General features: G+C 36.8%; 1 protein-coding gene across 1 annotated transcript; it reads left to right on the forward strand.

The window, feature by feature from the left end:
* Positions 1 to 8,138: 8,138 nt before the first annotated feature.
* LOC113281101 (chaperone protein dnaJ 72-like) lies at positions 8,139 to 12,677 on the forward strand. The gene is made up of 3 exons (XM_026529746.1): positions 8,139 to 8,747; positions 8,858 to 8,930; positions 12,275 to 12,677. The coding sequence occupies exons 1-2, from the start codon at positions 8,395 to 8,397 to the stop codon at positions 8,910 to 8,912; spliced, it is 408 nt and encodes a 135-aa protein (XP_026385531.1). The 5' UTR covers positions 8,139 to 8,394; the 3' UTR covers positions 8,913 to 8,930; positions 12,275 to 12,677.
* Positions 12,678 to 23,223: the final 10,546 nt, after the last annotated feature.

Here is a 23,223-nt window from a genome sequence, read left to right on the forward strand (position 1 = left end):
GTTGAGTTGAAAATCCTATGCATACATCTAGAATGCGAGGAAAACTAATTTGCTCACTAGTTTGCCCCTAGCATTGACTGTCTTTTGACAGAACAATCAATCACAGGCACTATGAGCATCAATCTCTTCCCATTGCTCAATCAAAACAGACATCAGGATAACTATCCTAGCAATTCACCATTTGACAATGCACTAGGCTTCATCTGAGCCTCAGCCTAATGCAGTTTAGCTCATGCTAAACATGTGAACAACAATAAACATCATACAAGATAATTCAAACAACACACACATAACATTCAAAAAAATCAACTATGATAAAGGGACTGAATTTGAAATTGAACAAGAGGTAACAGTAGAGAGCACTGGCTAGTCCAGGCCTCTAAGGTGGTGCTCTGGCTAATCCAGGCATGATTCTAACATTCACCCAATGTTCTCAATTTATAGTACAATATTTTTCCCCAAATTTTAGAAACCCTAAATTTTGAAACCCTAATTTTTAAATTGGAAATTAAACTCACTGATTCTCTGAATTTGTCTCCCCTGTGCTCGACCCGTGCTTCCTTTTCGTCCTCTCCTTCTTTTCCCATACTCTCTGATGCTCCTGTCGACTGATACTCAAACCCTAGCTCTCTTAGATTTATCTCATAGGGTGAATGAGATAGAGGTGAGAGAGATAGAGTTTAGAGTGATGGGTTTTGGTTTCTGGGATGTCGGGTGAAGGTGGAAGTGGTGAAGCTCGAGGTGGAGGAAGAGAGCAGCTCTGCCATGGTCGGGGAAAGGGATTTGCAGGCTCTGCAAATTTTGGGAAGAAGGGGAAGAAGAGCTCGAGAGAAGAATGGGTTAGGGGCTGTTTGTTTTGGGGTATAAGGGTTCGGTTGCTAGGGTGTTGAGCGGAATCATCTGAAATTGATGCGCAGCGAGGAGATCCGTTGGATAATCACTTACTAATTAAATCGAACGGCACGATGTAAACAAGCTCTGAGCGACCGTTAGATTTAGTGATACAACAAACCTGACGGCACCAGATGGGGTTAGGTGTTGTAGTGTTGGTCAGATGCATCGAAATCTGATGCACGATGACGCAGCGACCGTTGGATGATGGAATGGATCCAATCTTACGGTTAAGAAGGAAAACGGGTTTGGGTATTGAATTTTGGGTTTAGGATATGGGTTTGGGTTTAGGAATTGGATCTGGGATTAGGTAATCTTGAGCCCACTTCTTCTTTAAGAACGATTTCTTCCTTTTTAAGCCCATTTTCATCCTTGAGTCTTCCATACCGCGTTCTGCACTTCTTTTCCGCTAGAGTTTCCTCCGGCTTTTTCCCGTGTCTTTGCTCTTTTCGCTCCGCTATTCATCCAAACTTTATTTGGTACCTAAAAATGCAAAATTAATTAATAAAAAGATTTATTCTTGAAAACAATGAAAATACAGAATATGGGTTAAAATGGAGAATTAGAGCACAAAAGATGAGTTAAATGCCAAGAAAAATATATATAAATATGCACTTTTTAGCACCCATCAATGATCACAATACAATTATCTTTAAAAATATATAGAAATCTCAATCCTTTATCCCGGTAAGGATTCCAATACATTAATATATATGGTAAAGAATCTATAGAAATCTCAATCCACTTATCCCGGTAGAGATTCCAACACATTAATATCTGGTAATGATTTTTCGTTGGGTTTTGACAATGAATAAAATGGAGTGACAGACATTATTGATTAGGTCAGGGTTTTATATGTTTAATTATAATTTTGAATTGATTGGAAGTATGACACAACTATTATTTTGTTGCCCATTTTAAATGGACACTTCTTTCACGGTAATAGGCGATTTGTGTTTCTTCATTCATGACTGTATTTGGTTGAAATTGAATTCTCTATTAACGGGTTCTTTTTTATGTTTTTCTTTCTTTCACAATTTTTTACCAGTGTAGGTATATTTTTCAGATATTTGATGGATTGTATTTTGTTTATTTAGGCTATGTCATGGAGTAAGGTTTTGGAAAAAAAAAAGTATTACCTATTTGTTTTTAAGGCTAATGCAAGACTTTACCCTAATTAAGAGAGAAATCATTTTTCATGTACCCCTTTTGTTTTCTTTACATTGTATATTTTCCATTTATTCTGCTCTCTTATTTTCTCCCTATATGTATAATCTTCTAAGTTTGATTGGATTGTTTCGGTTTTTCTCTGTTCCAAGACACTATGATGTTTTTGTGGAACGGTCCAAAATGGTGAAACTTTTGTTTCCAAATCTCTTTGCATTAAACTATTATAAGAACTTCAAAATGGAGTTTCTTCATTTTGATTTTTTCTTTTCTTTTTTGAAGCATATTAGTATTGTTGGTAGCTTCTTAGGTAATCATTTTCTCTAATGTATTATTGTTGAAAGTGTGTTCTTAATTAAAACTAAATAAAACTAATATTTTTTTTTGCTTTTCTCAAATCGGTGATACCAAGATTTGATTTCATATGATTTGAATATCATTGTCAAAGTTTCAATCTCTTATTATTTTGAAAATGAATTGTGTATTTTTTTTCCATTAGTTTCTTTTCATTTTATCATCAATCATCCTTTGCTGAAAACTTAGATTATGCGTCGAATCTGTAACCAATAGGTAAAAATAAATAAATAGATGTGATGAAAAGCATCCACTAGATTGCAAGTTAAGATTTTTGGTCAAGTATATTGAAGGTTTTGCTCTTTTTGTGTCGCTATACGTATTAGGGTCTGTAATAATTGGGCTAATTATAATGGCTATGAATATATTACGACTGCATTATACTTTATGGTTATTGGTGTTTTTAGTGAGTTCTCGGTTGTCTTTGGGAGTAATCCGATCATAAAAAAAATTAGTAATCCGGTCATGAACAGTCTTAGAGTTGTTGGTATTGTCGGGATTTTCTACCTAAATCTCTTTGGTCAATTGTAATTTGTATAACTTCATACCATCTTATGTATATGTTAAGGATCGGGTTGTCGCTTTTCACTCATGTAGATGGTCGATTTTCTGCATGACACAAAATATAACTGTTTCATAAATAGATGGTTGCACGACAAATATTTTCATTATCACGAAAAAAGCATGGACAAATTCCGTTACGATACCGATTATTTCTAATAATTTATAAAAGATGACGGCTTCTTTTAAGGAAACATCGAAAGAAAGAGAGAAATGCATGATTGCATGTGAATGTTTCCAGTTCCCGAGTTTCCATTTTATGAAGTACCGTGGTGGTCTCCCAGAGAAAAGAATGCTTCAAAGGAGATGGCCACTAATGATGGCAGCTGGAAGTTCCAGAAGATTTTTGACTCTATAGGAGATAAACCGAAAATGCTAGGAGTGTACCAAAACTGGTGGACCAATTTGGTCCATCTTCCCTCTACCAAGTGATTTGATAGGAGTGGGGTTTTTAAAACCTGAATGATACCCAAAATTCCATCCAATGGTTAGAATTTGATGTTCCACAATTGGTCCACAAATTTTGATACACCATTAGCTTTTCTGGAGATAAACACCTAATGAACTTCTTCTGCTCACTGACAATACAGACTCTCCTATCTCTGACTGATACACGAACGTGGCCACTTCGTAATACTGGCACTTTTATTAGTTCCTCTTTAAGTGCGGGTCTACTTCGATATTTACTCTCCCAAACAATGATAGGTTAATATATTTCAAGGAGGAAATAGTTCACCACAATACAATCTAGACTTAATGTGAACTGTCATACTAAATAATTTTGCACAAATGGGATTAATTTTCTAAGGTAAAAAAAGAAACTAGATCGGGCACTTCAGGGCGCATGCACCAACTAATTACGTTAGAATTTGTTTTTAAGTGCTACAAGTCTATGACGGCATTAGTGGCGTTTAATTGCTCCATCAAATACCAAGGGGCCACATAAATTCTGCTATTGGATGTTTAAGATGCCTAATTTCTTATTTTATTGTGTTTTTTTTTTTTTGAAATCACATTTCAATTCATTCAAACCAAAATGATGAGTAAATGATTGCTTACAAAATTATCAAAAACACTAACACCATGTTTGTTTACTCCTGACTCATCTGAGTCGTCTGGATCTGAATCATCTGGATCTGAGTGAAATCACCTGACTCATCTGGATCTGAGTCGATATGTTTGTTTTGAGTCAGATCTGACTCATCTGACTCGGAAATAAGTGAGTCAGTGGTTTGAATCCATGAGTCAGGGGTATTTTGTTACCTGACTCAAATGAGTCCGAGTCAGGGGTTATGTCTGAGTCAGAGGTCGAGTCAGATCTGACTCAAAATGAAAAACAAACGGTCTGACTGCTGACTCGGTCTGAGTCAGGGGTTGACTCAGATTCAGACGCCGAGTCAGCTGCAAACAAACAAGTTCTAAATTACAAGCTTCCTACTCAATATTGTATAAGAATGCTGGTTTGTGGACATCTAGTAGCGGATACATTTAATTGTTTATTATTTTTATTTTACCCTCACCTTGCAAACAACATTTACACCAAAGTGGCAAAAATGCGAAGGATCTCTTAAGAAGAGAAGAATTGTTTTAGCGTTCGTGAACGAGAATCATTTCATTATTCTGAAACTCAAGGAAATATTGTCCATTGCTACCGGTTTGTGCAATGACTAAATACAAGGATATAGCTCCCAATCACTCAAAGGAATGAATGAAATTGTATGAGGAGAATCACCAACTCTGGGATGCTTCGCACCTATCAATTATCCAAGAGAAGGTAAAAATTGATATGGGAGGAAGAGGGATTTATGTACTCCCTCCGTTCCTAATTAATAGGCTGGTTTTGTTTTTAGAGAAAATTAAGGAAATTAAGAGAACTAATCATTGAAAGTGGTCCTCATGACACTTGTAAAAAGAAGTGAAGTGAAATGGTCCCCATGACACTTGTCAGCAAAAAAAGTAAAGTGAAATGGTCCACATGACACTTGTCATCAAAAGAAGTTAAAATAAAAGTGGTCCCTGAAAATTAAAGTAACATTTGACTTTCCCAATTAGGAAACCAACCTATTTTTTGAAACATCTATTTATAGAAACCAGCCTATTATTTATGAACAGAGGGAGTAGTTCACTAATGCAACATTTTGTTCTTTTTTTGAAGTTTGAGTTATAATTATTAAATAATATTTTGATATTTATATGAATGTATCAATGGCTGCATAGAATTATTCACTGAATATAATACCGCTACGTGATTCCGGTATTGTAATTAAATGTTATTACCATGCCGAGAAAGTAGAAAATATATACAGTAAAATTAGTAAACTTGCTGGCATTGTGACTTAATTACCTACAACTCCGAAACACTGCAAAAAAGTCTGGGTCTAGAAAATACACACTGCCGGCATGGTTATAAATTTCTCTACAATGCCGAAACTCTAAAAAATTCATTGGTTTGGAAAATTCAAGAGTCCCAGCATTGAATGCTAAATTTTCACTATGCCGGTATGGTCATAAGAATTTGAATTCAAAATTTTTAGAGTGTGTCGCAAGGTTTGAAAAACGGGTCACGGCTCAGGCCACGGACATTATGCGTGACCGTTATAAAGCGTTTTGACAGGTATGAGCACGTTTTGGGAAAAAAAACGCGTTTTTTGAATGTTTTTAAATATAACGAGCGTTGTAACAATTAAATAGAAAATTAAAAAAAAAATTATGATTTGCATGTAACAGTTATAACATGCGTGAAAACATTTTAACGAGTCTAAAAAACGTTGTTACTAGAGTTTTTTTCTTTTTTAATACTCCCTCCGTCCCTAAATAGATGATCTATTAATTTTTAAATTTTGTCCCACTAATAGATGACCTATATCATTAAAAAACGGGATATTTCTAATACTTTGATTATTGTTAGTATAAGAAGTATGTATAATTCGATAGTCATGTTTATATTCCGTACATAGATGTTTTAAAATGCTTTTTACTATACAATTTACAAAAGTTTGATAAAATTCGTGACGGTCAATTAGCCACTAAATATTCGTCGGCAGTAATTATGCAATACATGCATAAGTAATGTGAAGAAAGAAACAATCATCAATCCAATTTAAGAGAGTGCATAACCTAGCTAGGTAGACTTGTCCCTTTATTAGATTGCAGAATTTCCATCAAATGCCAAGAAGTAGGCAGGATTTTAACTCGTCCATAGGGTACTAATTTATAAAAGTCAATCATTGAATGTTTAAAAAAACTATCTAAAATTCCACTACTTATAAAATGATATGATTATTACGTCCAAGACTCCCAAGTCATGTACCCCATCGCCACTGCATGATGATGCATCTATAGTTCTTATAATCTTGAAATTCTTATAATCTGACTCAAGTATGGAGACAAAAATGAAGAATTGGAACCTGGCCTCCATAAAATTGGAATTGCGCTTGATGCTGATGATGTTGGTCTTCTTTTAACTGACAAAACCAGAAAAGAGGTATTGAGTAAGTCCGCGAGTATGGAGAATTGGACTTTGTAAAGCCAGGCAACACACCAATGGAAATGTTGGTGTTTGACAAAGATGAGGTTCTGCCTCTACCTCCCCGTTCAAGTGCGATGACATTGTATCCCAAACTAGTGGATTTAGGCATGCCTGTTGAACTCAGTGACCGGAACATCTTTCTGAAAGGTCTCGGAAGAAAGATGTTCAATTTTGTCCTTCTACCGTATTGCTGGGTCCACTGGACGGACTGAATATTTTCATTTGGACCTGCCTAGGAGAGGATAAACTGGGGATCTCTGCAGCTAAGTAGTAGGCAGATGTTTTAAATGCAGTTTTGGGACTAAAAGAAATCATTAGTTTAGAGTTTTTTTTTTTTTTTTATAGCATGAAAAATTGAAAATATTTCTGATTGACCCTGAATAGTAACAACTATCTTGCATTTAGGTTCTCTAAAAAAACAAATATATACATGTGTAGGAATTTCTATGAGTTTTGAGTATAAAATCTTGGGAAGCTGCTACACTTCCCCGTTCCTTCCCCAACTCTCTTCCACCATTAAATGACAATGATCTTAGCCATTAATCCTTTGGATTGGAATTAGCAGGAGATCCAATTATTATTAGAGTAACCAATACCTCCATGACACATAAGCAGGGAAAAAGAATAGGGGAAGGAAGTGGGGGACATATATCATTTTCGTGTGGTATGCCACTGGATAGTAGGCATGAATGGGTAAGAGTAGCACAAACAATTTGATGTTAGTTTTGACGTCTCAGTACATGTGAGAATCCAAGGTTTGGAAATCATTTTATTGGCAGGTATCTGAAAATATAATAATAATAATAATAAATCCTTTTAGAGCTTAAATTTGTGTTCGTACATACACACAGATTTAGGCGAGTACGTAGAGCAAAAAAAAAAAAAAGAAAAGAAAAACCATTAAACTAAAGGCCATACTTCTGGACATGTTACAGGAATCCTGGGTGTAGCAGATAGCTGTGAGCCGTTCCGTGTCAAAACGAATGGAATTTAGTAGCCAAAACAGCAAGCTAAATCTGATTTAATTATCAGGTGTGTGTACTTTAGGGCAGTTCCCATGACAATCAATAATTTTTATTATTAAGCTACTTGATGAACAAACACGTTTTTGTACGGGAAGTGAACAAATACGGTAATTTAGGGTTCCATAATTGATTTTATTAATATAAACTAATAAAAATTGGATCCTATTAGAGATTTTATTAATATAAAGTAATAAGGGTTTTGTCACACTTATTATTTAATTAATAAAACAAATAATAAAAAATAAATCTAAAAATCATAACCGTGTTGTTGGAGAGAGAAAACCAAAGGGCGCTCAAACATTCAACGTCCGTGTTTCTCTTTCCAACTCCGATGCTTCTCTTTCCAACTCGCGTCCTATCATCAAACGCTCGCTCATTCTCCAACTCAATGAATATTCAAACCAACAAAACGCTTGCTCATCCTCCAACTCAATGAACAAACCAACAAATTTGTTGGTTTGAATATTCATTTTTCATGTTTGTTGAGTCCATAGTGAGACCAAAATGAACAAACTATCCCATAGGAACTGCTCTTAGGGTGAGTGTCTTTGAGACTCATTCTTAAATACCGGCGCCCCAGGCTGAGTTCCAACTTCCAACTTCCAATTTGCGCCTGTCAAACTCAATTGCTAGGATAAACTTAGCATTTTTCTTGGCACTTGTCAGTCTACATTGATAAAGTGTCAACCGTGATGGAATGTGTTAACGCGTCTTCATCTCGAGTCGGTTTCTGATTACTCGATAGTCAATACTCTCTTGATTCATTCAAAAAGGATACTCGTTCTTCTAAAACCTGTTTCCTTTCCACCTCCATTAAACCCGAACCAAATCAAGTCTAATCAAATCATATAAACCCTAGAAATTTCCATGGATCACTATAAGGTTCTAGGTCTAGAAAGAAACGCAAGTAAAACTGAAATCAGAGAAGCATTTAAGAAATTAGCTCTACAATACCATCCAGATAAACATTCAAATTCTTCCCAGACAGTAATCGATGAATTTACTGACAAATTTAGAGAAATTTCTGAAGCATATGAGTTTCTCATCACTGATCAAGCAATTTTTGATAACTCAAATGGAGATGATAGTGGTGAAACTTCAATAAGAAGAGAACCTAAATATAGAGCTTCTGGGACTTTTGGTGATGGAGTCTGGAACTATGAGGGAGATGTTGATCCTGAGAGTATCAAGAACTTCTTCTATGGTGTTGCCTTTGCTGGGTAAGTGTGTTACCATTACTACTACTAGTCATCTTTTTAAGGTTTCTTTCTTTAAATTTTGATAGGATTGTGTTTTTTGGAGTTCGAAATCTTCCCTTGTTTGTTTGCAGTGTGCTTATTGTGGGATCAGTAGTTCTTAAAGCAGCTAAACGAATGCTTGATTAGAGATTTCACAATTCGGAGGTATGCATTGAAGACTCAATTTCTTCTTCATTGTTGGCACTATGGTTAATTTGCATAATTTTCTGTTGAGAAATTGCAAAAGTAATTGCACTTGGAACCGACATTGGTTATTTTGTTTGGAATTTAGGATTCTTTGTTTTCATAAAACCTCGTCTAGTAATTTAGGTTAGGGGGAAGAAGAAGTCTCTCTCTGATTGCTATGATAGTTATAAAGCTGAGATAGATGAGTTATAACCGTGTAACATTAATAAAGACTGATAGAAAATGTGCATTCCAACTAAATCTAGTAATACAAATATGCCTGTAGTAGAAGATAACAGAAAGCTACTTAATGTCTGGTAGAGTAGTAATGAGAGAGACTTGAGCAGATAGTAACCATGATTTATTATTGTGGACGGTGCCGCTGGATGCGAATAAAATCGAGGGTAGATTACAAAGGGGTTGGTTGATTCTAATGAAGAACTTTCTATCTAGAATCCATATATACTTCCTTGAGCTATTTACATTTTCAGTCTCATTGCCAAGAGAATGGAATAAATAGCTCGAGACTTTCTATGGTTGATTCTAGACAAAAAAAAAATAAAATAAATCTTCATCAGCCAGGATGGATGACGGTTTGTCGGCCTAAGAAGAAAAGCCGGTTACTAAGCTCCTCATTTTCCAAATAGATATGGAGATATCACAATGAAAAGAAAGCTTTCTGGATAATGGTGATTTTGATAAGTATTGGGGTAATGACGAGGTTTTGGCTCCCTCTTAGTCATTACTTCTCATTGTATCAGCCTAGAAAGGAGTTATTGAAAGGCTAATTTAGATCACTGATGGAAATCTCGTTTTTAGATTTACTGTTGGTGTTCGCTGGTAATTGAGATATCACTGGTAGTCCGCATCTAAGTAGTGAATCCGAAGATACAAGCACATGGAAAAGAGAAAATTCAGATATCTTTTCTGTTCAGTCGTTTTACGTTATGATGAGTAAGAATACCCAACTAAACTATTGCAGGCAATTATTTGACAATAATTTACGTGAAGTTTGTTTCTAATATATGTACTTAGATTCTGCTCCTTGTCGGTGGAACTTGACTGACCAGTAAGTCCGACTGGATATCGTAGCTGCTTCACAGAGGATACACCCTATTAACGAACCTTTATTGTTTAGTCGTTGATGAGCGTTTGTCCATTTGTTCCTGAAATCCAGTAGGTGCTATCAAACACAAAAGTTCAAAAGCTTTGAAATTGACCTGAATTGATGTTTCCTTAGCGAGTCCATAAATTTTTGTCTTTCTCACTCTCTTACCTCTTTTCCAGGAAGAGGAGATAACTTGACCAACATCCTTATCAAATCACATTTTATCCCTATATTAATGACTAATGAGTCTAATGAGAAGGAAGATTTGACTAGACTACAATAAGAATTAATATGCTTTATGGTGCTGAGTTCTGGGTGTTAAGTTATTGAAATAGTTCCTCAGATTTTAGGATGCTGAGATGAGATGGATGAGTTATATCAGTGTAACATCAATGGAAGACTAATAGAATAAGTGCATTATAATGATATCTAGTAGTACGGATATGATGTATGCTTTGGTAGAAGATAAAGCAAAGCCATTTGAGACTCAGAGATAGTTTAATGATGAGAGAGAGTTGGGAAGATTGTGATTTTGTTGAGATCAACCCAGCTCTTTTTCGTCCGATCTTAAGAAGCCTACAGCACACATACTGTATGTAGTCGCTTGAGTTAGGTCTTCGTAGTGGTTTTATCTTTTATTTCAGTTTTCGGCTGGGGACCTTTGGTATTATTAACCCCCTCATGTCTTCAAAATGAAATGATCCATTATTGTGGGAATGTTGCCGGATGTGAATAACATTGAGGATAGGTAACTAGTTAGTTTTATCATTACTGACCTATTTTGCATTATGGTTTGCCAACCAAAAAAGAAAGGTCCATCAGTAAGCTCCACAAATTTCCAAATAGATATGGAGATATCCCAATGAAAAGAAAGCTTTTGGGAAATTTGATAAATATGGGGGTAATGAGGAGGTTTAGCATCCTAATAGGGTTGTTACTTTTCATGGATCAGCTATGGAAAGGAGTTATGGAGATTCTTCTTTAGTTAATGATAAAACCGTGATTAAGATCGTTGATGGGAATCTCTTTAGTTATTAGAAGTACTGTTGGTGTTCGTATATACCACTAATATTCAAAGTTGCATATACTTAGCGAAATTTCTGTTTTTAAGGAAGCAACCACATATGAACTGCTGGGTGATAGAAATTCGGACTGGAAATTAGGTTTAATACATTTTTTAAAGTTTGAAAGTGAATGAGATCCATCAACATTACTGGTAGTCACTATCTAAGTAGTGAATCTGAAGATACAAGGACATGGAAAAGGAGAATTCAAGTTTTTTTTTTTTTTTGTTCAGTCGTTTTACGTTATGATGAGTAAGAATACCCAACTGAACTGTTGCAGGCAATTAACTAGCAATAATTTACGTGAAGTTTCTTTTTAGTATATGTTCTAAGACTCTGCTTCTTATGGGTGGAACTTGGACCGACTAAAGATGGTAGCTGCTTCTCAGTACCCAACTAACAAACCTTTATTGTTTAGTTGTCAATGAGCGTTTATTCATTTGTTCTTGAAATCCACTAGGTGCTGTGAAAGATAAAAGTTCGAAAGCTGGATCGACCTGAATTAATGTTTTCCTTTGTGAGTCCATAAGTTTTTGTCCTTCTCACTCCCTCACCTCTTTTTTCCTGGAAGAGGAGAAAACTTGACCAACTCTTATAAAATCACATTTTATCCTTTATTAATGAGTCTAATAAGAAGGAAAATTCGACTAGACGACTATAAGAACAAATATGCTTTATGGTGCTGAGTTCTGGGTGTTAGGTTTATAAAATATAGTTCCTCAGATTTAGGATGCCTGAGAAGAGATGGATGAGTTGTAACTTTGTAACATTGATGAAGACTATAGAATAAGTGCATTATAATGATATCTAGTAATACAGATATGATATATGCTTTAGGACAGGATAAAGCAAAGCTATTTGAGACTCAGGAAGTCGGGGGTAGATTAGTGATGCGGGAGACTTGGGAGGATTGTGATTTTGTTGAGATCAATCCTAGCTCATTTGCAGCTAATATTAGGAAGGTTTTCTAGAAAGATATTACACATACTGTATATCGTCGCTTGAGTTAGGACTTCGTATTGGTTTTATCTTTTATTTGATTTTTCGGCTGGGGACCTGTCTTGAAAAAAATAAAGGGTCCATTATTGTCGGAATAGATAGCAAGTTACTGTTGTTATTTATTACTGACCTATTTTGCGTTTGCTATGCAGACATCGTTCAAAGAAATTGGAGTCGAAAAGAAACATAACCCAGTAACAGTAGAAGACTTGTTGATATTCAAAAAAATAACATGTTATATCTTCACCTTTTGAATTCATTTCTTACTTTTGAATTCATTTCTTACTGACAGGATTAGATAACTGCTTTGTTTCTCAAATTTTATCGATTAGGAAAAAGAAAATGGTTTAAGTGCAGCACTTGAAAAACACAGGCCTGATACCGTGAAGGATTTAGGTGTTCAGTTTACAGGCATGTATGCCAGTTACTTTACTTCTGCCAGTTAATAATGTTGGGTCAGTATGTTAGCAATATATATTCTGCTGTTTGGTTTGCGTATCCCTATTATATTACAGGGAAGGCCCATTATACTAAAAGCACGCAGTTATTGATTCATTTTGTTTGTTGAACATGATTCTGTTGAAACTCATTTTCTGTCTCCTAGAAAGAAGGTGCATCCTCAGCTGTAAACCAATCTCCTTCTCCTCAGGCTGTGGTTTCTGTATGGTTCACCAGTCTGGGCTCCTAGCTTATTGGTTTGACAGCTGAACTACTGCCTTTCTGATATACAAATTTAGCATCTCTGCGAGAGTGACATCCTTACACTCCCTCCGTTTATTATTTTGAAACGGAGGGAGTATGTTTTTAAAAGAAGCCCCATTTTGGTATGTACTTTATCCCCATTTATTTTCTATCGAGAATAATCCCACATTGTACATTGTATGTACTACCTTTCAGGACATCGGTAACAAAAGCCAGATATCCTCGTAATCAAACTAGACTTCTCTAAAATCCAAGACAATCGTGGTTTTATGCTTAATTAATGCGTCCTGGGGGCTGAATCGGTGCATGCAAATAATAGTCAACTAGAGTTAAAGGCAAACAAATGCATGCATAGGGATGAGTTACACACTTGGTATGACCGGTCCGGCAAGTAAGCACAATGATTGTGCGTTACAGTGTTGCGGGCCAAGTCAGTATTCAGCCATAACGGCACAATGCAAAGCCATAATAGCGCAATCCAAAGCCATAATAGCAGTATACTGTATAGACTGTCAAGTGCTAAGAATGACATAACCCCACAGGGCCAGTGAGGCGCAAAGGTAGCACCGCGCTGTAAAGACATTTGGCCAAGGAATGAAGCTTATTGGCCGACACAATGAGGCTTCATTGAGGGAAAGGCAAGACGAGGCCAAAGTGACAGAATGCAACATGTGATGTTAGCATTAAGGCATATCCATGGAATTGAGTTGTCCCAAACTCAAGGATGATGCAAGAAGGTAGAATAGACCAAGAGTTGGTCTATGACATTAGTTCAAGGGTAGCCAAAGCTTGGACAGTGCAAACAAGCTAGTAATGCAAGAGTGGCATTGCTACTGTCAAGCAAATTGGTTAACAAAGCATATATGACGTATGAGTAACTAGAATGAGTTTAATGAATTGCCCTCGATGATTTAAGCACAAAGATTGTCCGTGCATTAATTTAGAGTGATAAGCATGCAGGGCCAAGAGAGCTGAACATGGAATCAAGGCAGAATTCGGTATAGCACAACAATTGCGCAATACAACTCAAGTGACGGTTACAAGTTGGTTACGAGCTTCACAAGCATGCCAATGACGCGAGACGAAGTAGAACGGTTATAAAGGGAGTTTACAAGCGTGGGAGAAGGTTTATGTTAGAGCACTGCTCGGTCGAAGTCGCATGTGTTGCTATCTCAAGTATGTTTGTCAATATGTTAGTGATAAAAACTATAAGTCTTGATTTCTAGTCTACTTATAGCTAAGTCTCGGATTAGGATAGAAAGTGTAGTTGAGCTATAAGACTCCACGGCGTTCATCATACAAAGACGAAGAACTACTCAAGGAACTGGTGGAACTTCATCGAATAAAAGGTACGTGGATACTTGAACTTATCTATCACTCAAAAGTCTATCTACTCTATCTCGTATCTCGAGACAAAAGTCGTATTGCTATATAGACTTCGATTATACACATTTTCTATTTCGAGCAGAGTTTATCTCGCTTATCTATTTCTCGAAATATGTGTCGGTAAGCTTTCGCTTTGGCCAAGTTCATCTTTACAAGTGACGAAAGTCATGTTGATTATGTTAATATCTTGAAAATCGCTTTGATGAAGAATAGTTTGTGAGTAACCTCTATTTAACATCCTCTAAGAATGTTTCAATGATTGAAATGAGAGTTTAGAATATATAACCTTGAATGGATATAAACATTGTGTGTGAATTCATACCTGTGTAGGTCCATAATCCTTGGACCAAAGTATGCGTACTTTGCTGCTCAAGATAACCAGAACTAAAGTCCGCGTACTGCCGGAGGTTCACGTCCCGTGAATTTCTGCTGGAGTTTGTGAACTGAAAACAAACTTAATCCAGGTACTTAATTATGCGTACCGTATGCATACTTGAGTGGGTTATTTTCTAAAAACGGTTTATTCGTGAACTTAAACTTATATAAACTAAGGAATGCATAATTTGCAAACTGTGGCTATAAAGTTCATGAAATTGATTCGAGTGAATCAAAATCGTTTTTGCTTCGATTGTGTCTTGTATACTTCTATGAGATCTAAGCAATTGAACAACTCTCTAACTAGTTCTTTTGAGTAATTTGAACTAGTTATGGTGAAGATGAATATGGTTGATATTAAAGTGCTCATATGGTTAACCATTTGGTTAACTACCGTTGAACCAACTAGATGTACACGTTTAGGTACGGTTACACAAACCTAAATGAACATGTATTTCATTTGTGTATAACAGGCTAAGTTCGATCTAACAGTTAAAAGATATTAGCTTGAATCTAATCAGGTTTTCATCTAGCGGTGAATATTGAATGCTTTGAAGACTATATAAAGGAGAACTTAGATTGCAAACCATGATTTGAAGACTATATGAAGGAGAACTCTAGAAACTGGGAAAAGTTAATCCCCACACTTCCCGTGTGATACTAGTTTTATAAGCTAGAGTCGATTCTCCTTTAACCTTAGGTGTAATACCCCGATATTCAGCAGTGGTTAGCCGAATGGAATATAAGTAATGATTTGTCCTTTCCTAACATCGAGGCCTTTTCAGAACAATTAGCTCCAGAATTGGCAGAAAACTCTGCAGTTAAGCGTGCTCGGGAGGGAGCAATCCAGGGATGGGTGACCTCCCGGGAAGTTACTGTCGGATGACCGCAGCGATGCCCGTTGAAAAACCCACGCTGCCGGATAACCGCAGTGGCTAAGTGGGGACAGTATCGATGGAGGGACGGTTCATTACAAATGGTATCAGAGCCGACAACGGTTCACCTACCGAGAGTGGGAAGGTACGCTGGACGGGGTTGTTCCAGGTGCTTGTCTCATGAGGGGCAGGGAACGTCGGATATCTGGGCCGCAGTGGCTAAGTGGGGACAGTATCGATGGAGGGACGGTTCATTACAAATGGTATCAGAGCCGACAACGGTTCACCTACCGAGGGTGGGAAGGTACGCTGGACGGGGTTGTTCCAGGTGCTTGTCTCATGAGGGGCAGGGAACGTCGGATATCTGGGCCGCAGTGGCTAAGTGGGGACAGTATCGATGGAGGGACGGTTCATTACAAATGGTATCAGAGCCGACAACGGTTCACCTACCGAGGGTGGGAAGGTACGCTGGACGGGGTTGTTCCAGGTGCTTGTCTCATGAGGGGCAGGGAACGTCGGATATCTGGGCTTGCGAATATATTCTGGAGCTGAGGATGGCTCCAATTTAAGGTGGTGGTATTGTAATACCCCGATATTCAGCAGTGGTTAGCCGAATGGAATATAAGTAATGATTTGTCCTTTCTTAACATCGAGGCCTTTTCAGCACAATTAGCTCCAGAGTTGGCAGAAAACTCTGCTGTTAAGCGTGCTCGGGCGGGAGCAATCCAGGGATGGGTGACCTCCCGGGAAGTTACTGTCGGATGACCGCAACGATGCCCGTTGAAAACCCCACACTGCCGGATAACCGCAGTGGCTAAGTGGGGACAGTATCGATGGAGGGACGGTTCATTACATTTGGTTTCTTCTCGAGAACCTGTAGGTTAACGACTTGAAGACTTCATTGGGATTGTGAAGTCAGACCCAACTATTTTCTCTGTAGTTGCGTGATCTGATCATGTTGTTTCTATCGTATTGAGTACAATCGTAAGATTGTCTTGAGATTAACTTTTCCGATAGGCAAGATAGAAAAGTAGTCACAAACATCTTCGTCTCATCGTTTGTGATTCCACAACATCATTGTTTCGCTAGTCGATTAAGATTATTGTGAGGTGATTGATATTTATGGATGTTCTTCGGGAATATAAGTCTGGTATATCAATTGGTTCTTGTTCACCTTGATTTATCAGAAGACGGAACAAAACTCGTAGGTATTTCTGTGGGAGACAGATTTATCTATTCCTGTAGACTTTCTGTGTAATACAAATTTGTTTATTAAAGTCTTCGTCTTTGGGTCACAGCTGATGTAGTTTTGAAAGTGGTAGTAAAGTTCGTTCAACTCGAACTTGATAAGATTGGGTTCTAAACTTAATATAAAAATAGAAAATATATATACAAAAGGTTTGTCGCAATGTCGAGAGAGACTGAGACTCAGGATTCCACCAAATTCCATTCATGTGATTCAAATAATAATTCCAATCAATTATAGATCAAATATTAAAAATATGGACTCTTATTCTTTGCCAAAAAGTAGATTTTTGAAAAGTAATGATTGTAAATCAAAAGCATGATGTATCAAAAATACATAGACAAAGCATACACCATCAAACGAAATCACACCCATTCAATAAAAATCATAAATCGATTAAAAATCAATGCAAATAGTCATAAAAGAATTATTAGAATTACCACATGCGTGAAATAGGACTGCCTCCGTCATCCCAGTGTTGGGGTTTAGCTCCTCATATTAATCACTTGCTCAAAATACATGTTTATAGCCCAAAAGTTGATTAAAAGAGTGAAAAGAATAAAAACAGTGAATCTGAGACGCACAGAAAGCGTCCAGAGAAGAACGATAGAAAATAAGTGCGTATGTTGCTGTTGTTTTAAGACTGACAGGCGTCTGTCCTTGTCACAGTTGAAGAACGACTGTCTGTGGAAGTCTGTTCTTCGTGCTCTTCAATGGCAGCAGCAGCAGTGTACAGAAATCTCTTGATTCACGCCTCCTGAGATCTCCTCTCGACCCCAAACTCCTCGTTACCTTTCTTAGGACTCTCAACAACCTATTTATACACCACAAGACGATTAAATCTCTCCCAAACCGCTTCGAAATCTCTTCTTTTCTTCCTTGGCAGTCACGGCAATAATCTCTTCCCTAATTCGTTTCACGCGTTTCTGAGTATTCTCACTTATATCAAACTCTTTCTTAGATATATATGTATCTTTGGAAAGAGTTTTAGGTCTTTAGTCTCTCTGAATTTCCTAATACAAGCTTGACACGGACCGTGTTTCCTTATTTGTTCTGTTTCCTTTTTCCGACAATTCCAGCCCAATTTGATCGATCCAAACACATGTATTAACCCTGTCTAGCCATGAGAAGTCCAGCCCACTCGAGCTTAGCAATTAAATCTCCATAAAACATCTCCAATAATCGAGTCCAAAATTTTCCAGGCGCTGCACATAGTTTCCCGCCAAAATTTCTAATTTGAAACGTGAAGAAGGTGACCTCCCCCTTATCCGTTCCGGGGGTGCGAATAGCAAGTGGGGTTGAAATAAAATTCTTGGGTGGAAATAACCAAAACTTGGGTGCCTTTAGTAATTTTTCTGGGGCGCTTCCGGTACACTTCTGGGCGCTTCCGGTACGTTATCAACGGAGGTCCAAATGCCATGTTTTTAGCCAAATTCGCCTTAAAACCTTATTTTTCCAAAAACACCTACAAATAACTAAAATAACCAAATAAGTATAAAATCGAGCACTAGCACTATATACAATTGAGATATATTAGACACATAAATGCGTCTATCAGCAACAACTCTTAGTTGTGGGTGAGATCAGCTAAGGGAATCAAGTGCGTAGTATCCTCCTGGGATCAGAGACGTAAGGAGCGCAACTGTACCTTGGATCAGTGTGAGATTGACTGGGGTTCAACTACAGTCCAGACCGAAATTAGTTTGTAGTAGGCTAGTGTCTGTAGCGGCTTAATACAGTGTGTGTTCAATCTGGACTAGGTCCCGGGATTTTTCTGCATTTGCGGTTTCCTCGTTAACAAAACTTCTGGTGTCTGTGTTATTTCTTTTCCACATTATATTTTGTTATATAATTGAAATATCACAGGTGGTGCGTTGAATCGATCAATCGATCATTTGGTTATTGAGAAGTTGATTGATCCTTGAACGTCGATCTTTGGTACCGTTCAAGTTAATTTCTCTTGTGTTCAATTAGACTCGCAGATTTCTATTTGCTTGAGTAAGTATTGAATCGAGAAATTGAGATATAACTCTTTGATATAATTTTCTTAAGATTGAGTCTGACTGTCTAGTTTATTCTCTTGAAAAGTATATTGGATTTAGTCCATATAGATTGGTAAGCGAAATATTGGGCGTCGTTGTTAGACCCCCATTTTTTTAATTGGTATCAGAGCAGGCAAACACGTTTAAAGACCTTATAAGTTTGTGTTTGTAGCGATCTGACTCTATGGACAGTAATATCTCTGATAACGCAACACCATATTAGAGATTCTCTAAGATGTTACAAAGTCTTGTGACATCTTAGAAACCTTCTATATCTGCCTATGTGTCTGAATCTGCCTACAACTGGAAAAAAATGTCTTGATGAACAGTTGGATGAGCTTTCAGATGAGAGTGATTCAGAATAAGGACAAACCATAGATGAGGAAGTCTCTCAATATATCAAGCTCTTTGACCAAGCTCTGAAAGAAAAGAAGTGAATAACTTCTTTGAGCAAATATGTGGTACCTCTCTGTCAAGAAAACAGAAATATGGGAAAACTCTTTAAAGGTTATGATTGTGGATATAAACTTTTACAATCTACTGTTAAAGATCGTGAAGATGATTTACGTTCTAAAAAGTCCGAATGTGATAATCTCCTTCGAAACCTCTTTGTGTTGAAAAAAAGACTTGCAGAATCTGAAGCAAGATATGACTCTCAACAAAAATGTTTTAACGACAGAGAACTCAGTCTCCTCGCCAGAGAAAAATTCTTGGAGACTGATCTCGCTGCTGCCTTTGATAAGGTAAAATCACTGGAAGAGAATCTGAAAAGATTCAATTCTAGCTCTACAAAATTATCCTCTATGCTTGGAGCATGTAAACAACATCGTGATACACGTGATCTGGGCTATAAGGGAATAGACGCTCCAAGTACTGGTAAGAACAATTTTGTTCATGCTAATGAGAAATCTTCATGTGAAAAACTTTTCAAGCAGCCGACGGTCTTAGGAACAAGGATTGTACTCCCTCAAAATATACTCGCATGAGAATAGTCAAGAACAACTCCTTTAACTGCTATTATTGCTGAAATAAAGGACATCTTGAACGAAGATCCCGTTTTCGACTGAGGAATGAGAAACTTCACAAAATTCTTGCATGGATGTCTAAAGAAGTAATTAAACCTGTCTCTCATATCACTGGAGTAAAAGGAAGTGTCTGCAATCAAAAGAAATGTTGTGATGAGCCATTTCTAGATTATGATTTTGAGACAAAAAATGCCTACAATTGTAGAAGGAAGAATGTCAGATGGACAACTGACTCTTTAAACTACTCTGAGAAGAGGAAAAGGCAGAGGAGAAAGAAAGAAAAACCAAATTCCTTTTCTGAAAAAGACCGCAAACCAGAGGTGTCTGCTCCATATTCCGTTCATACCAATAATCGAGTCTCGGAGCTCAAGATAAGCATAAACAGACTCAAACGGAGCATCAAAAAGGCAAGGAAAGCAGCAGGTTTAGGTATTCCTTGTTCTCTTCTGGTTAAATCTCTTTCAACTATTTCTAGTGATTTTTCTGAAAATCTGCATGAAGGAAAGAGAGAGGTAGTCAATGAGCAAAATGCTCATCAAAATACAACATAACTACTCGATGTAACATCCTTCTGTGATATGGAAGGATGCTCGTAATTCTCAAGCAGCCTTTGTGCCATGAGAAAGTAGTTGTTGTTATATTTTAGTTGCTCTTGCAAAACGATGATCTTAAAAATTGTTGAGCCTTGCTCCAGTACGTTACATGATGTAATGTTTTTTTTTTCTTCGTTTACTCTTGAGAATAATTCCTTGTTTGATTGTCTTGGTTTTCAACAATCCTCTTTGGTTATTGAACGAAGAATGTCACCTTTTGTTTAGAATGAGTCCTTGATTTTTTCAAGACTTCGCCTAAATGGGGCTCCACCACTCTCTTGGTCGTGTACCAAGTTTGTAACCACTGTGCACGAACTCCTAACTCGTATGAAACATATACGAGTTCCTCTAGGGTTTCCCATGAAACACTCATGTATATATATATGTATCATGCTCCTTCTTGATACATACACGTTTCCGTACGTCAAAAGGGTTCACCTGAATTTTGTGTGAAAAATGGATGGATGCAATAAGGAAGACAAAGTTGAGAAGGGAAAAACTATCGAGTCTCACGAGAATCCTGTTTTCATAACCGGCTATCATGTTGTTGATCATGAGAACAAACTACCAGTTCAGATGTCATCACAACTGGTAGGAAATATTCTGCAAGATTTTCAGGTCGTACGTGAACAACTTGGAATTGCAACAAGGAATCTTGATTTTCTGAAAAACGAACTGAAGAAGGCAACTGATGAGCTCGTCCATGTTCAATCCCTAGTTTCTGGTCATGTTTAATGTTTTTCGAATCATAGTCTTTAAGAGTTATTTATTTTGCCTAGGAAATCTTCTCATGAGAATTTTATTCTTGTGTTTTTAAGAAGAATAACTAGAGTTTGGAATAGCCATTATTGTGATTACACATAGTTATGTCCAACGCTCTCATCTTCAATGTTTTTAGATTTATTTGTTTAAATTCTAAAGTTTGTTTGGAAGATGATTTTTGCAGTATTAATCTTTATGGTTTTATATATTGCAATGTGCTATGGGATATGTGTGTTTTCATCCGTGAACTATGATTGTCCCATACGTGGTCAAAAGTTAAGTCTTTCATATGTCGATATGCAGGTATTGATAAAAGATTGAACGAACTTTTGACAAGCGAAAGTTAAGCCTTTTATGTCATTATGCAAATATTGATGGAAGAAAGGATGAACTTTTGTTTACAAGGATTATGTTTATTATATGTCATTGTGCAAATAGTGATGGAAAATAAAATGAATCCTTGTTTATTCCGCAGTATTGATCTTCCCTGATCCATATTTTTATGTATATACTGTGCAGCTCCGTAAGTTCTATTATGTTGAGCATTTCCGATTAAATCAATCATAAGTTCTCTTGTGGTTAATTTAGTTGAGTATTCCGATTGAATTAATCATGGGTTTTCTTGTGGTTAATTTAATTGAGAATTTTGGATACAAATTCATATTCTTATGTGATTTGTGTTGTCCAAAGAAATCCATCTTTTCTTGTGAAAGTAAGGTCGCTCTTGTTGTTCTTTCAGGAATGACATTTTATGGGGGAGAGTTCTTAATTGAACTTGTGATTAATTGCCAAATCTTTGTGGGGAGTGCGGCTGTGGAATATTATAGGGGTTATCTTGTATCTTATAAACTCCTTGATGAATGCATTTAGTTTCGGATATATGATTGCATCTAAAAAGGTTGATATGTGCTTTCTTTTGGTCATGAAGTGTCTCTATGGAAATTGCATTAGGATCCTACTAGTTTTCGTACCTTTACCAATTTTATTGACAAAAAGGGGGAGAATTAATGTGTAGTTCACACTACAAATACATATGGTTTTCGGATCATTATGTAAGGGGGAGTGGTTTCCATGTGAGATGGAGTATTGACTAAGGGGGAGTGATACATATCACCATAGTATTGTTGTCAAAGTTGTGATACAGTTGAACTTTGATGATGTGTAATAATACTATGACATTGTGTAACAATGATTGAGAGCTCTTGTTTTCTCATTGTTATGGCTACGGATTTTCAACAACGATAATGCTAAACTTACAACCTTTGGAATCCATTGGAGTACTTGGAAGTGACGAAGATTTCGAGTAATGTTGAAGAACCGAGGAGATCATGCATGTGGAAGAGAAGCTGCAAAGTCTATTTATTTTGTATTTCATATGTATTGATAGTTTTGTCTCTAAAATTGACAAAGGGGGAGATTGTTAGAGCACTGCTCGGTCGAACTCGCATGTGTTGCTATCTCAAGCATGTTTGTCAATGTTAGTGATCAAAAGTATAAGTCTTGATTTCTAGTCTACGTATAGCTAAGTCTCGGACTAGGATAAAAGTGTAGTTGAGCTCTAAGACTCCACGGGGTTCATCATACAAAGAAGAAGAACTACTCAAGGAACTGGTTGAACTTCATCGACTAAAAGGTATGTGGAGACTTGAACTTATCTATCACTCAAAAGTATATCTACTCTATCTCCTATCTTGAGACAAAAGTCGTATTGCTATACATACTTCGATTATACACATTTGCTATTTCGAGCCGAGTTTATCTCGCTTATCTATTTCTCGAAATATGTGTTGGTAAGCTTTCGCTTTGTCCAAGTTCATCTTCACAAGTGAATAAATTCATATTGATTATCTCAATATTTTGAAAATTGCTTTGATGAGAATAGTGTGTGAGTAACCTCTATTTAACATCCTCTAAGAATGTTTCAATGATTTAAATGAGAGTTTGGAATATATAACCTTGAATGGATATAAACATTGTGTGTGAATTCATACTTGTGTAAGTCCATAATCCTTGAACAAAAGTATGCGTACTTTGCTTCTCAGGATAACCGGAACTAAAATCCGCGTACCTGTACGCGTACTGCCGGAGGTTCACG

The sequence above is a fragment of the Papaver somniferum genome, chromosome 5 (genome assembly GCF_003573695.1).
Source record: "Papaver somniferum cultivar HN1 chromosome 5, ASM357369v1, whole genome shotgun sequence".
In the NCBI taxonomy this organism is placed as follows: domain Eukaryota; kingdom Viridiplantae; phylum Streptophyta; class Magnoliopsida; order Ranunculales; family Papaveraceae; genus Papaver; species Papaver somniferum.